This window comes from Benincasa hispida, chromosome 11, assembly GCF_027475165.1.
Source record: "Benincasa hispida cultivar pf3 chromosome 11, pf3_genome.v1.1, whole genome shotgun sequence".
Taxonomy (NCBI): Eukaryota; Viridiplantae; Streptophyta; class Magnoliopsida; order Cucurbitales; family Cucurbitaceae; genus Benincasa; species Benincasa hispida.
The window spans coordinates 65,319,802-65,335,872 of record NC_143488.1 but is presented as its reverse complement, the minus strand read 5'-3'; the positions used below and the strand labels follow the sequence as shown (position 1 = coordinate 65,335,872).

Sequence of the window (16,071 nt, the reverse complement as noted above, 5' to 3'; positions counted from 1 at the left end):
AAAACACTTCTTTCAAAAGGTATTACTAAACATCCTTTTTTAGAAATTTTTATTCACTTTATCCTCTCTTTTTTCTTTTCTTTTTTCCCCTTCTCTTACACTGCCCAAATGATGCACACAGGAATTCATTGCTCTTTTACATTTTATGACATAAAACCAACCAATGGAAAGTGTTGATATTAGTACAACCAATGGAAACTTGACGTTAAATAAGACTATAAGAAATATTATTTATTATATAAAAGACATTGTCCTTTTTAAATTAGTTGCTTGACTTTTCTATGTTAGTTGCTTGGCTTAATGGACAAAGATACTGTACTCATACTTGATAATAGATAAAAGAATCTATTACCTTTCATGATGTCCAAGTTTTACTCTCCCATCCATATTTGTTGTACTAAAAAAAATAAGGTCCTTATTATATACCAATAACTCCCTGAAATAATTTAACTATTTTTCTAACATAATTATGATTACGATGGTGGCCTTGCACATGCAAAACAACCCTTTTTTAGTCAAGATCATGTTTCCTAACATAAACATTGACCAAATAATTAAATCATACATTCATTCCTATGGATTGAAAGTTCAAGACCCACCACTGGCCCCAAAAGATATTATGCTAACTAATAGTATATTTGTTTGAAATGGATAAAATCTCACAAATCGGTTATATGTATTAACCAATTAAATTATGCTTGGATTGGAGAATTGAAACACGCTTTGATAGGCGAATTATGCATTTACGATACATAAAATAAACAATCTTGCAAATAGATATAGACAGGAGGTTGCAGAGCTTAACAAGATTGTAATAAAAAAAAATTATCACCTGAAGTTTGTGATGGATGAATCTGATCTCATATACTGTTTCTACAAAAGCTGTCACGAAACGCTCAAGAAAAACAAAAACAAGTCGAATCATTTAGGATTGGCAGTTCCACAGAAATTATTGTGTATATTTTTTCAAACGTTTCCTTACAACAAGATGAAACTATGGCATTGCCTAAGATGGGATAAGATCAAAAAACAACCGCCTTTGATGTGACACAGACTAGTAAATAAGAACAATTATCACTCACATTGTGTACCGACTAGAAAATAATTAGATGTAAGTTTGGACCAATCAGCTGCATGCCTACACAGAGTGAGGTGAGGAAGACAGAATGCATAATTGATGAGTTATGTTGTTCCAAGTCAGATTCACTGAAACCACAAGAAGAGGATTAAAATTGTTGGGCATATTTATAAAAACAATGATAGGATAAAGATATGTATTGAACTACAAATTCATTGAGAAGAAATTAAGGAAAAAATTAATGGATCTAATTCCTATGTAATCTCTAGGTTTCGTTTCAAAATGCCGATTTTTTATCCTCGACTTTTGTATTCGATTTTCTTTTAATTCTTAAATTTCAAAATGCTAAATTTTTACTCTGGATTCTGAATTTTATTCCTATTTGGTTTTTCAGATTTCAAGATTCGAGACCTAAGGACCAAATGAAAATTAAACTAAAATGTTTTAAAATCTAAGGATCAAATAGAAACTAAACTCAAAATTTAGGGACCAAAGAGTATTTTATCTTTTCCGAGATTATTTACAACCAGAATAACTACTCTCGCTAGTCACAATCTTGAATTATTTTAAGAACATGCATTATTCTTTAGCATAAATGTTGGTGAATGGGAGTGTCGCATGGCAGTACCAAAAAATTTTCCTGAGTGTAAAAATACAGTAATGGAAAGCCGAGTCTTCAAGTTGGTGGAAGAGTCACTGAGCAGTTTAAAGTGCAAACAAGGCTCAAATTTCAAATTTCAATTACTACATACCTGATGTCAGATACATCAAGAAAGTTCAAATCCTGAATTGGAATTGATCGCATAGAGAAGTTTTGATCTCAAAGTACTCGAACGTTTATATGTAGGAAGCTACGAAGGATGCAGATAGTTAGCAGTTAGAAAACAGATGAATTTAGGATATTACCAATGGCTAATCTACATTTGCGCAATTAATGGTCATATAGCCGGTAACGAGGTCTTGCTTTTTTTTTTTTTTTTTTTTTGAGTAATTCAAACTTGTGTAATTGAAAATTTTGATTGCAGTGGATTCTATCCGTTTGTACATACCTTGAGAGTATTATAGCAAGTGGAAGCAGTTGGAAGCCGCTCGACATCCTGTCCTCCTATTGAAGCCCATATAGGTACATCACACGAAACCTACATGAGGTTAATTTCCATCTCAGATCTTACAATAAATAATGCTTTCTATACACTCCAACCAGGTTTTTCTTTTCCTTCTTGTTTGTTGTGAAATTCCAACCAGCTCATTTAAAGTTGAGCAAGATGTCACACAGTTATGTTCATCTGTTCTTCCCTGGGGTTCAAAATGGTGCATAGAAGTCCTCTAAAGTACGAATTAAAGAAATGTTGCCAGACGCTAAAGATTGAAATTGCACACCTTATGAATGGTAAATGCTGGTTGCAGGTATTTGAATCCAAGTAATGGGGCTCGAGAACAACTGGTGACAAATTTAAGAAGCAAACAACGATCTTTTGGTTCAAATCCTTTAATAACCTGTACCATTTTCCCCAATCCCCAACCCAAGAAAAATTAACAAAAATGAAATAGAAGGCAAATAGGAAGGCAGCAGCACAGGGGGAAAAAAACTTGGAAATTGCAACAGAAAAGACCATATGCTTCATACGAAACACATGATAACATGAATTTAAAATGATAATAAAAATACTTGCGTCAAATTTAATGAAACGGTGATGATATTACAATTTGAAGAATTGAATAGTGACCTTCTTCATTGATATACTAGAGCATCAGCAAGCAGTTATATAGTCTCTCAAAGTATAATAAAGATTGATTTTTCAACATTATTCTACCACCAGATCATAGAATTATCTAACTGTATACAACCACAACCCTTTCCAAAAACATATGCATGCGTTTTATCCGCAAGTTTGAAAGCCACAGAACGAGTGTACTGCATGTACACTATAAACGGACTGAAATAATTTATTTCATTGCAAGGAATAAGAGTTTTTTCCTTCCAAAAAATTCATACGTTCATCCAGTTACAGCATAATTCCTAGATTTACAATTTTGTTGACAATGAGTATAGTTTTGAGGCAATAGATAAAAAATAATCTAGAAAGGAGTAGAAGTGGAGCTACAGAGAAAAATCAATATCCTTTCCCGTTCAGTGGGGCTCCTATGGTAAAAGAATTTATTTTCAAAAAAGAAAAGGGCATAGGCAGAGAGAGAGAGAGAGAAGGAACATTAATAAGTATCAAATTGGCCAAGTAGACATTATTTTTTTTAATTCTAAGATAAGTTGCATCCACCAACCAGAAGCAGAACAATGCCACATAAGCACAAGGAAATATATCGCAACTTCCCTTTTTTTTTTTTTTAGGAAAAGGAATTAAATCAGTAGAAAGCAATCTGAAAAGTAAAATATGTGAATGATAACGAAGCATTGCAGGTTAATCACTCTGCAAGTTTTTACCTCCCAGAAAATACTAATTGTTCGGCTGCCCTCTGTGTAACCACCTGTATATCGTGTATTCTTTCTCAAATCATTGACGTCAATATCATGGTTTCCACCTGAAAGCAACTAGAGAATGGCATTGATATTAAACAAACAAACCCCCAAAAAAAAAAAGGATTTATTAAGTTTCCAATCAAACACACACACACACTAGTATAATGAAAATTAAAGCGTTTAACCAAAGTAGTAAGAAAAAGATTTAATAAGTTTCCAATCAAACAACGATGGTATTAAAAACAAACACACACACACACCAGGATGTAGGCCTTGATCCATCAAATCCACATCTTTTACCATTTATACTAACCTTTTCTTTCTCTCTTACTACTACTAAGAATTGTCAACTAACCAAATCAAGGACACTTTCACGGCCTATGCACTCATCCTTGCCTCTGTTTCTTTACCACTGATGTACTGCTTCACTTGCAATGAAGAAAGCATAAAGGATTGTTAGTTACTGACTGGTTAAGAGATACAGTCATGGGGGAGGATGTTTTCAGCCTTTCTACCAAAACTCTTGCAATGACTTTTATGTGTTCCACTCAGGGAGAAGGCTGCATTGTAATTTTTCATATGAACCAAGCAAATGTCAAGTTCCTTTAGGCATTTGTCACCATCGTTAAAATCAAACCTTGATACATCACAAAGATGTCATACTTGATGGTTCTATAAGGTTTTTCTTAAATAGAAATTCCCCATGTCATACTGAAGACCAAGGACTCCCAAGACTTTTGACAGCGATCATCACATCATCTTTAAAAGGTCTTTCAAGTCCCTTATTAGCTTGAGTTGTGGGAGACCCTCACGTATACATGTCCCCATCCCGATTTTCAAGGAATTAGTATTAGCTTTTATAGTTTAAGGAATCACATGCATTGCTACAGTTTAAATGACAATAAGGAAGCAAAGTCCATAGTGAGAGAGTAAATAATGCACATCTATAATCAAGGGCATCAATCTATACCTGATTGAATTCACTTGCATTAAATAACTTCAACCAAGATGGTGATATAAGATCAGTTAAACCCCTATAAAACGCGTTTGAAAAAGGCAATATCTGCAATTTAACAGAGAATGAAGTCACAGACATAAATTTAAATCAAAAAAATTATCTTTGCAAAGCAGAAAAGAAAAATCACTGCTCAACTCTTTTTGAGTTGAGTGAATAATTTATATTTCCTAAAGAAATCAGACCATTCATGGAAAATATTCAATTAATGAGGTTCACTTCTCTCATAAACTACACTACCATAACACAGGTTAGTTTCACATCTCTCAAAAGCAACCATGAATATGAATTATCACAAAAAAAGGAATAGAGTGAATGATAGACAATTAATGACCTGTCGATTAAGTTTATAATCAGCAATGGCGTGAACATACTGCATCTTATTCTCATTTGTAACAGAAATATCCTTGCCACCATGTTTAAGCTCAATAACATGTCGTTTACCAAATGATTCTTCAGTTACAGTGAAATCCAGCGAGAGTTCTTTGACATCACCCTCGTAAGACTGTCAGAACAGGTCAAAACAATTGAAGTTTTTAAAATAATTATCACAAAGATAATAATGCAACTTCATGCAGTTAATTAATCGTCGTGAACAGAAAGGATTTAGAGAATCAAAGAGGATAAAAATTGCTTGCACCCAAGGCTTAAAGACCAATCAACAACTGACATTATCTCACTTATTTATTGCCTAGCAAGTTTCCCCAGAAAAATTGGCATCGTCCAATTTAGTCATCTACATGCTCTTCTAACCTCCTATGCTGCTAAACAGATTAACCAACTTTGAACTAATGACCACTTGGTTGATCACTTTTCCTCCTTTTTTTTTTCCCCTGTCATGCCTAACCTTCAAAAGTAAATGGAAGTACAGTCAATGTGATGATGCTTCAAGTACCTTCCCAGTCTGCCTGTCATCTAGTGAGGATTCACCCAAACCTGATGACTTGGGTATCAATCAGTTGGAATAAAGACCCGCATGTTAATTGCTTAGCCTTAAGTCTTAACCTAACTAAAGCATTAGATAATCAACTCATAAACTCATACAGGCATCAAATTTTAAAGAATGTCTTTGAGGCTACCTTTACACTATCATACGATTTAATCCATCTCACAAAATATTCTCATCTGTCACTTCCAGCCTACAGTAAACCATCGCACCACACTCCAGCAGAGGTCAAACATACAGAGTTGGACTACTTTTCCTCTTTTTTGGATATAATATTCCTCCAGGACCTCTTGTAAAAGATATACATATATTCATCCAAGACCATCTCAAGTCTCAACATCTATCTAACCAGGCTACTCATATTTTATTGTTTATTAGCACAAACTAGCATCATTCCTTTGCTAAAGCATATGCCCTTCATGTATCTTTCCATTATAATCATGTAAAAAATATTCAAACGTTCAACTTCAGAAAACATAATAATAATAATGATGATAAAAATACAAGAAAGTAAAGAAAGCATGTAATACTAATAAGTAGTCATTAGGGAACATCATATTGTACTATTGTAATTTTGGCTCGTCCTTGTGAGTATGTAGAATTTACCTTGACATACATGAGATTCCTGTAGAGCTCAGGATCAAGTGTTGATAGCTCATCAAGGAAGCTATATCGCCCTAAAAGCTTGTGGACAAAAACATGCGAAAATGAGTAGTCAAGCAAAATTCCTTCATAGAGAGCCTTTCCAACAACTCTACCTAGAAACTCGATCATCTGGATACCATTGTCGAGATATCGTGCAGATGCATTAGGGATAAGATGCCTGTCTGGAGTAGAGGTTTGAGAGAAAAGTCCATATCTAAAAGAAAAGGTAAACAAAATTACATAAACTATTGGAGACCAAGAAAGAAAGACCACAACGATTCTTGGTAGTTTGAGTAAATTACTCAGGCGAAAATGCTGCTTTGGCAATATCAGTCAAAAACTCTTTGGATAATCCACCACAGTCTTGGCCAGCCTCAGGAAGACCACATTCACTAACAAATGAAACATGGATAGCTGATTTCAGCCTTGACCCAAGAGAATTTAACTGTCTGAATCCATCTTCAACAACATGGCTACGACGAACTACAATTTCAAATGATCGTGAACCAGGACCACCAACTTCACCTGCCATTTTTCGGGAGACTTTGTCCATCTTGACAAACTCTCTGAACATTTCAACTCTGCCAGGAATAAAAAGAAAGGACATGAAAAGCCTTTGATAAGGCAAGACAAAATTTAAGACCTCTAAATGAAATTATAGGTGCTTAAGAGTTCCAATGAGCATCAGCTGCAGAAGCACATCACATTTTAGTCAAAGATGTGAAGAAAGCTTTTGGAAAAATTACCTTTCTGGTCTATAAGTTTTTATGAATAGTTTTGTTTAGTACATAAACTTCCAAAATGTACTTTTATAACCTCTAAGTTTTCAAGCACAGATTTAAAAGGTTTCTCAGTTTTGAGAAATGGTTTAAAGGGTCTTCAGCATTAGTTTTTCCGTTTGCTATAGAGTAGTTTCTTTATTAATTTTAATGTTTCCGTGGCATTTGAAATTTAAAAATAAAATAAATGATTTCACTCTCCCCCTTTCTTCCACTCTCTCTCCTCCCTACCTCCATTGTTTCCCCCCTCTTTCTTCCCATCTTCTTACAACAGAGTTGCCAAGGGGGAGTACCCAATCGGCCATCTATTTTCACCAAAGCTCGACATAGGCACTCAAAGTTGATTCCTCTGTAAACTTGACTTCTCAACCATTCAATTTCAAACGACATGTTGGCATTAAAAATAAATAAATAAATATTATTTTTTTTATAAGACAACTTTCGTTGAGAAAAAAATGAAAGCACACACGAGCAAACAAAAAACAAACCCACAAAAAAGGGAGATTCCCACTAACTCTAACCATACAAGATCAAGTCTAAAGGTAAACTACAAAAAGCCTTCAAAATCAAAGGCCAATAAGAAACATAAAAACAAACGAGAGAACAAATTTCTCCAACATCCCTCTCAACCCCCCTAAACATCCTACTATTCTTCCCACCCCACAACACCCAAAAAATATCGCAAACACTAGCAAGCCAGAGAAATAGGCCTCTCTCCTCAAAAAGCAGATTGAGGAGGAACTCCTCGATCATATCTCAGACAACTCTGTGATGAGCACACATTATACCAAACATTTGGAAAAACAAATCCCAAACAAAGCTCGTACACTCACAATGTCAAAAAATATGGTTCAGATCTTCCTCCACCTTCCGACAAAGAATACAACAGAAAAGCCCAACCATCGAAGGCATCTTTCTCAGTAGCCTATTCAACATACTAATACGGCCGTGAAAAACCTGCAAGTGAAGAATCTTACCTTTCTAGAAACCTTAATTCTCCACAGCGACGAAAAGACAGACTCTCCCAGAGGAGAAGGGTTAATCAAAAACTGGAAAGAAGACTTACACGAGAACCCATCCAAAGGATTAGTCCAAACTCTCATATCTCTCCTCCCAAGACGAAAGGGGTGACTCTCAAGAAGAGAAAGGAGAGCCACCACGTCCATCATTTCCCTATCGGAAAAAGCACGACGGAACCCGAAGGAAAACATACAAGAGCTCCCTATCCACACAAGAAAATTAGACACAAAATGATTTTCAAATGAAGATAAATGATACAACCGAGGGAATAACCCACAGAGAGCTCTCCTCTATCCAATGATCTTCCCAAAAATACGTCTCTTTCCCTTCCCCCACCACACATTGGACCCAAAGCACATAGCCTGGGAGCTCTCTCAAGATATCTTTCCAAGGATTCCGGTAGGTGTCTGTCCCTTTAATCCCATTATCCATCCACTCTAACTTCAATAATCATACACCATAGAGAATTAGGCTCAGCAGAAAAGCGCCACAACCATTTGGCTAAAAGGGCTTTGTTACGAATCCTTAGGTTCCCAAAGTTATAAAAAAAAAAATAAAATAAAAAAAAGAAGAAGAAGAAGAAGAAGAAGAAGAAGAAGAAGAAGAAAAGAAAAGAAAAAGAAAAAGAAAAACCACGAATCTTTAGTTTCCCCATTTCTAGACCCCCCAAGAAATCGGTTTCTCGATTACCTCCCATCTAATTAGGTGTGATCCATTAACTTTTCCTTCATCAACCCCTTCCCAAAGGAAGTCACACATCACTTATATTTTATCTTGAAAACTTAGTCTTACACTCCGGCCTTCATATCAAACGGAAAATGTAATGACATAGACCTTTAAACCTATTTCTGAAAACTCAAAACTCAATGATGAAAAGTGCACATTTTAAAACCTCATGGACCAAACGAATATACTTTTGAAAACTCAAGCACCAAAAAGATCATTTTTCCATAATTGTTTCTATGATATAATGGCTTTGGATGGAGGGAAATACTAAGTTTTCAAGATAAAATTTTATTGAGAAAGAAAAGGAAGAATAACTAATATTTCAGAGCCTACTAACAGAACCAAAGATAACATTAAACTAAAAAATTGTAAAATATAAGTGATGAGTGGAATTTATACCATCATCTAAATCATTTTTAATTAGTAATTAGCATTTAGATGGTTCATGCTTGCAAGCATGAGCATAGCTCAAATGGCATTAAGCTTGTACTATAGACTTCGAGGTCATAGTTCGATTCCCCACCCAACATATTGTCAAAAAAGGTTTTCTTTTCGAATAAAGAAACATTTCATTGAATGAATGAAATAGAGAAAACCCTACATCAATAAGTGATTACAAAAGATCTCTTCGATTGAGGGGGAAAAAGTAAAAGGAGACCCAAATTTACACCAATTAAAAACATGAGTAAGAACTGAATAAACAAATCTACTTTGAGGACTCTCTGAAAAGTTGACCCTTACGTTCACCCCAAAGTGTCCAAAAGAACCCATGCACCATAGCCAACCAAATTGTCCACTTGGTACCACCAAAAGGATGCCCCACTAACAGAGATGCCAGGTAGATCAAATATAAAATCAGGTAAGCAAAAGACCATCCATAAACTTCCAAAACAATATGCCAGAAACGCTTCGTGAGGCAAACATATGAGGTGAGGATTCGGAGTTTTGGCGACATACGGTGCACCAAGAAAGGGAAAGAAAAAAAAAGTTTCAGATTAATTGGAATATAATTTAAACTTTTCGGTCTTTTTCTTGGGAAAATAAGAAAATAGAAGCTTGGGCACCTTGGAAGTGCAAATTAAGGGTTGTAGATTATGAAGAAGAAGTTTGTTATCAATGAAATTTTTGGTTTCCTATAAAAAAAATGAAGAAGGAGATGAAGAGAGCAACAATCATCTTCCAAGAAAGTGTAATCGAACAAAGTATCTAAATATGAAAGATGTAAAAGTTTAGAATGGAGAAATAATAATAACGTCAAAACTACAAGTACTGAAAACAAAAAGAAGAATGCCATCGTGAAAAATAGTTTAAGAAATCCAGTAGGCATTAGAGAAAAAAAACTTGGTATTAAATACAATGCGCGTAACAGTCAATTACTATTACGTGGAGGTAAAACCAATTTCAATGACTAGTCAATTTCATCATAGTTTATGCATCCATGTCGTACAATCACTCTATCTATGCTCATATACACATATTCTTTCAAGTCAAGATATGAAAAGGGTGGGAAGCACACGGTTTGTGCAATATTTATAAGGAAATCAGATGAAGTAAGCTCTAAAAGCTCTCAACGCCCATGAAAAGTACTCCAAATGCTCAATATTAAGCCTTATACTCTTCCATCTAAGAAGCACGGACACTTTAGTTTGGCTAGCATGTCCGATACGGACACTTGGACACTCCAATACTTGTTGGACACGTATCGGACACTAGTTAGTGCAACAAATGTGTTAAACATGCATAGAACATTTGTTGAGTAGACTAAAAAGATACATATATGACAATAGTAATAAAATTTGTGTGATATATATCAAACTAATTTTTTAAGCATATAAATGCATTGATCCATTTACTTTGAATTTTCTTTTGGTATAAAAATGTATATTCTAATAAACGTGTCCTCATCGTGTCGTGTCCGTGTTGTGCCATGTCCGTGTCTCATGTCTGTATTTGTGCTTATTGAGTTCCACGTTAGGTAGCCAATGAAGGGAAAATAACATTTCCCATTCAAAGTCATGAATACGGTTTCCTTCTACGGGGATCACCCAAATGATGTTACACACGTCTTTGATGGTTTTGAAGATTCGTTAGAGTAAAAGTAACTAGGTCAAACAAGACAGGATTTTTCTTGTATGAAACAATAGGGGATAGGAAGATTGAAAATTATGGGGCAAGCGTTGTAAATTTAGATTGAAATATTAATTGAGCTGAGGAGGAGGCAAAACAAACAACGAGACTAGCAAAGCTGCTTGGAAAAAAGAAAATAATCATTTTAGTTAGCGGTTCGAGTCTCACCTTTCCTCAAATGGGAACACATGTGGTGTGGTAGTAATAATTGATCCTATACTTGGAACTGTTAAAGGATCATCTGCCCCTAAGTTGGCTGATAAAGCTTCGTGAGTTCTTGCAGCAACTGCAACAGGTGGTCTACTTGTTCTAGCAGGTGAAAGCCATAGCGGAGGAGGACAAAACTGATGTCTGCAATCCCTCTCATACATCAGATGCAAGCACCTGATTGCAGATTCCATAAGGTACGTGTTTTGCTGATCAGTACCATGGGACAAGCCATTATACACAAGCGTGTTAAGCATTGATGCAAGTTTCCTTTGCTGCTCCAGCCTGAATGGAACCTAATCCACATAATTAAGTTCACAAATAAAGCATCACACTTTGAGAAATTCTACAATGGAGGGTAAAGACGAAATATCTTGCCTGTTTTTCATAGAACTCTATGTCATCTAGAACTAACAGCAGATGAGCATAAGTGGCACTGAAAAGATAGAGCAGACATGACAAATCTTTTGAAATACCTTGTGGACCACAACTCAAAGATTTTATGTCCCACAAATCGCATAAGTTGTCATCCCCCTGTCTAGAACTAGATTGAACTTCAATTGGGTCTAAATGATCACTATCTGGTTGTGACTTGCTCGTGAACTTATGGAAGACAGTTACCCACCTACTACTTCCATCCTTACCGACTTGATTTTGCTTTTTGCCAAAAACTTCATCTTTTTTTTTACTTGATAGTTTACTTGAGCCAGGAAAGTGATCTTCAGCTTCATCAGCATCATTGGGGAAAAGGGAACTTTCTAACACTCCCCACAAATCAACAAGAAATCCAGGAGTGAAAGATAACATATTAAGAATAGGTAACGATCCGACCGGGGGATTCAATAATGAAAATATTTTAAGCATATACATGTAGAAGTATGATATATCGAGCAGTTTCAAGCTTTTCATACATTCCATATTATTTGATTGTGCAGTGCTAACTTCTGAATAAACATCTGTATTTACTATTTTCAAAAGATCTGTGAGATGCCTCTGTTCACAAATAGGCCTAAGCATATCAATGAACGATGTGGTTATGGACATAGATGTCATTTCATTCTTGAGAACAGCTGCATCAGAGGGTTCATAAGAAGTTACATTGACGCTCTGGATATCTTGCTTCTCCTTTTTACCACATCCTGAATCCCCATTCAGAGCTAAAAAACTTTCTGCCAAAGTGACAACAACACGAACATACAACACATAGTCTAAACTCTGACTGAACCAACCAGAATCCCTTGCCTTAATTTCACTCCCTGCTACAAAACATATAATGTTAGCAAGAGCCCACCCAACCGCCGGAACAACCTTAGAACCACATTCAACTGATAACTGATCCAGATCAGACATTCCCAACAAAATTGTCTCTTTCTTGGCCTGCCATCAACTGCCACAATTTAATCAGCACCAGATAGAGATGTAGTAAATGTAAATCTCTTTGATAATAAGATGTAACAAAGGTTGATTTGTCGATAGAACATTATGATAAAATAACAATAACAATAACAATGATAATAATAATAAACTACTTTGCTTCTATACTAAAATTGAGCATTATACTTTTTTTTTTTTTTGTTCACAATCTAATTAAATTATTTAGATAGGTACTTGATCCTCAAGCAGTAATTTTGCAAAATCAAGAAATTGACCGCAGCTAAATTTACCATGAATTCGAAAAGAAATAATTCGTTTTATAACTATTTTTCTTAACTCCTAAAGTTTAGCAAGTAAAGTAATTAATAACTAACAGATCCATTATACACAAGAACCGCTGGACCTCATCAGCACAGCAGGCAGCACTATTCAGTTTGTGACTTTGTGTAGTAGTAAACTTAAATGAATACAATAATGATCTGTTCAACCTCAGTGGGCCTTACCAATAGAGTCCAGAAGCACGGTAGCAAAATAGATCGGTGCTTTACAGCTGGCACCAGAACTTGTGGCAGATGTTGAACAAGCCCAGGAATTGTGAGTAGGAACAAGCAAAACTGTTCAGCAACATGATGCCCTTCCCACGAAGTAGTACCAATTGTATCGAAAATCATTAAATGAAATGGTCGTAATGCTAAAGTTATAGCACTCACAGTAATAACTAATAAATCATTTGCCTGGATGGTACTGCTGGTCTGCGTAGACTGGAGGACACTCAATTTATACAAGTATTGCCTGACTGATATGTAAAGACCACTTTCAGATGTTCCCAGATAATGAACTAAATTCTTTAATGCTGCATCAGCAACAGCACGACTATTTTCATTAACACTCTTCCACCCATGAAGATCAGTTAAGACAACTATAAGCCGCAGGGCTAAAGAGGTCGTAACAATAATTTCTTGCTCCTTCACTTGCAACTTGTCGAAATGCACAAGAATAAATAAGCATACGGAAATAAGCTTCTTTGATTGGTAAGTCCATATTCTTCTTTCTTCAGATGTACCAGTGGCCAAGGAGCAAAAGTTGTTCTTCGATTCTTGACAGGAAGATTGATTATAGCATGTTAAGTCCAAAATAGATGTATAACTTTGGGGGGACAAAAAGAAGACAAGGAATGCAAGGTAAATGACTGTACAAATGAGTCCTGCTAATGGAGATTTTATCAAGAATAGTTTCTGTATGGAGTGATTCTCTCTTTCTCTCGCATTTTTTTTTCACTTCACACCACACACTTATCAATTATAGCAAGCTTCCTAAAATCAGATTTGATATTGTGAGGATTACTGGTATTTGAGGACAAGGCTTCCACTTTAATTGTGTTTAGCATAAGTGCAAATAAAGTCTTCCTTGTGTTTAGCATAAGTGCAAATAAAGTCTTCCTTCAAAGGCATGTAGGCTTGTAACAAATGTGCCCAAGGAATCGAATGGTGTTTTTCCAGTTTATCTAATTGTGTGTTCTGAAAACTAACAAACCAAGTTAAACAACCATGATTAGTAAATACATATTTTCAACTATATTTATGTTGCACGGTTGGATGGAATTAGCACACTCACTACAAGTTTCCACTTTAAAGCTAGTATGTACCTAGAAGATAGACACCCAACAAACCCAGTATCCAATATCTGTTTGCGACTCAACTTGCAAAATTAAGAAATAATTCAAAATATTCTGCTGTTTCTGGCATAAATAGATTTATCAATTGGATTTTAAAAAGTGAGGGGAGAAACAAACAAACGTATTGGAAGTCTAAAGGGACATGTTAGTTACAGAGTAATAATAAATGGGTATAGGTGAACAGAATCGCATACCGGTAGAACTGATGCTTTCAAACAAGATTTTAAAGCAATTTTTCATACAGTCTGTATCTCTGGTCTTGATATTTTGAGGTCGTTTCAGTAAAGACGAGATAAAGAAGAGAAATGGTCTCAAAATATTACAGGCAATGAATGTGCCACCCTGTGCACCAGAATGACTATTCATCAAATCCTCCCATTCTACTTGAAGCTGCAAAGCAGCTATCTTAGTCACTCTGAAGCGCCTCCAAACTCTCTGCATCAATTGAGAAACAAGTTTGTCATTTCAAATTTTCAGAACGTGCCTTTGTTTCCAAGAGCTGAATAGATTTAAAGAATGGATATCATAATTCAATGACAGAAATATATGCACAATTATCAAATCCACAAACCATTCTCCATTGTATCTGCATCTTTAACTAATCAGTAGCTGTAGAACGTGCAAGATAAACTAGGAATAGCACTAGTAGACGGCTAGAAGCAAAAGTAATACACCTGAATAAAGAGAGCCGCAGCTGCCACTTTTCTTGCATATTGACGTTGCTCTCTCTCCTGGATAACCTTCTGAACAAGAGCATCCCTCGAAATTTCTTTTGCACTCGCTCCCCTCAAGGATACCTGAGAATGTCTCGTCAGGAACGTAAAGAGCTTGGAAGTTATCGAACTTCTTGATGGCTATTATATCCTTTTAGAATCAGTAATTTATTAGTCCCAAACAAGGAATACCATAGCAAACTAACCAAACTAGTCGCCGAGTTCCATATTAATCTCACGCTAACTGCTCGCAAATCAGAGTACGAAAAGAGATAGGTAGCTAATCCAAAGAAAATGTCCCAGTCAAATTCGGTATATAGTGGATGTAATTTAAGTTTCTACCATGATTAGAATTTCGTCTCAGTAATGATGAACGAATAACTACCAGCAGTGGAGAAGATCATCGTTGAAAAGTAAATTCATGGAATGGATGAATTTGTAACATTCTGGTAGCGGATTTTAAATTCGATCCAAAAGAGGGAGGGTGAGAGAGAGAACCTGATGCTTGGAACCTTTGTCCATGGACGTCTGACAATTGTTGGAACAGAGCTCAAATCCACATTCGCCTCACGTCAACGACGAGTTACTAAGCTAGTTATTGCGCTTACCAAATCCCATCCCAAGCAGCAACTTGAATTGGTATTTTCAAAGATCACAAAGCGATGGATCATCAAATACCAACGAAACTACCTTTAGATTACTGCTTTGCTATAAAGATTTCTGATCTGTTGCCGATGATGAAAAATCCGTCGCGAACTTGTTTCCTCGATGAGTGATCTCTTTACGTTTACGCCATACGGCATCTGCCACTTTTCCGACGGAAACGATACGCACCGGCGACAACTCCCGCGCCGGATATCCAATAGTTGGAGAAAATTTGTGCTTATCCAGAAAAGAACAAAAATGTAAAAGAAAAACATAGCTTATGAAGCTTACTTGCGTATTGGAATGACGTGGCGATCTTGGGTCAATTATTTATATTTTCAAATGTTTAATTTAAAAAATAAATCAAAAGAATTAGAAGGTTTTATAATCACTATATTTTTCAACTATATTTTTATCTTTTTTAAAAAAATATATATTTAAATAATAATAAATTTTTAAAAAAAATCATTTTAAATAATAAAATTGTTAAAAATATTTACAAATAATAGTAAATTATCACCGTTTATATGCGATAGACTATAATAGACTATTATATGTATCTATCATGATAGATACATATAATAGTTGACAAAAATGATATTTTTATATTGTAAATATTTTGATTAATTTTTTTATATTTAAAAA

General features: G+C 35.3%; 1 protein-coding gene across 5 annotated transcripts; it reads right to left on the bottom strand.

Moving 5' to 3' along the window:
• Nucleotides 1-938: 938 nt before the first annotated feature.
• Nucleotides 939-15,719, bottom strand: UPL7 (ubiquitin-protein ligase 7). 5 transcript variants are annotated; one of them, XR_005485654.2, is made up of 15 exons: nt 15,280-15,719; nt 14,743-14,865; nt 14,263-14,503; nt 12,897-13,489; nt 11,398-12,396; nt 10,981-11,315; nt 6,463-6,741; nt 6,122-6,374; nt 4,904-5,074; nt 4,525-4,617; nt 3,519-3,616; nt 2,459-2,575; nt 2,128-2,217; nt 1,831-1,929; nt 939-1,206 (listed from the first exon to the last, which is right to left on the bottom strand). XR_005485654.2 is itself a non-coding variant. In XM_039048935.2 (15 exons), the coding sequence occupies exons 1-14, from the start codon at nt 15,301-15,303 to the stop codon at nt 1,846-1,848; spliced, it is 3,510 nt and encodes a 1,169-aa protein (XP_038904863.2). In that variant the 5' UTR covers nt 15,304-15,719; the 3' UTR covers nt 939-1,206; nt 1,831-1,845. The 5 variants fall into 5 exon arrangements, 3 of the variants coding, with proteins under 3 accessions (XP_038904863.2, XP_038904864.2, XP_038904865.2); XM_039048935.2 differs by having other exon boundaries at nt 3,519-3,626; XM_039048936.2 differs by having other exon boundaries at nt 939-1,138; nt 3,519-3,626.
• Between the last annotated feature and the right edge of the window lie 352 nt (nt 15,720-16,071).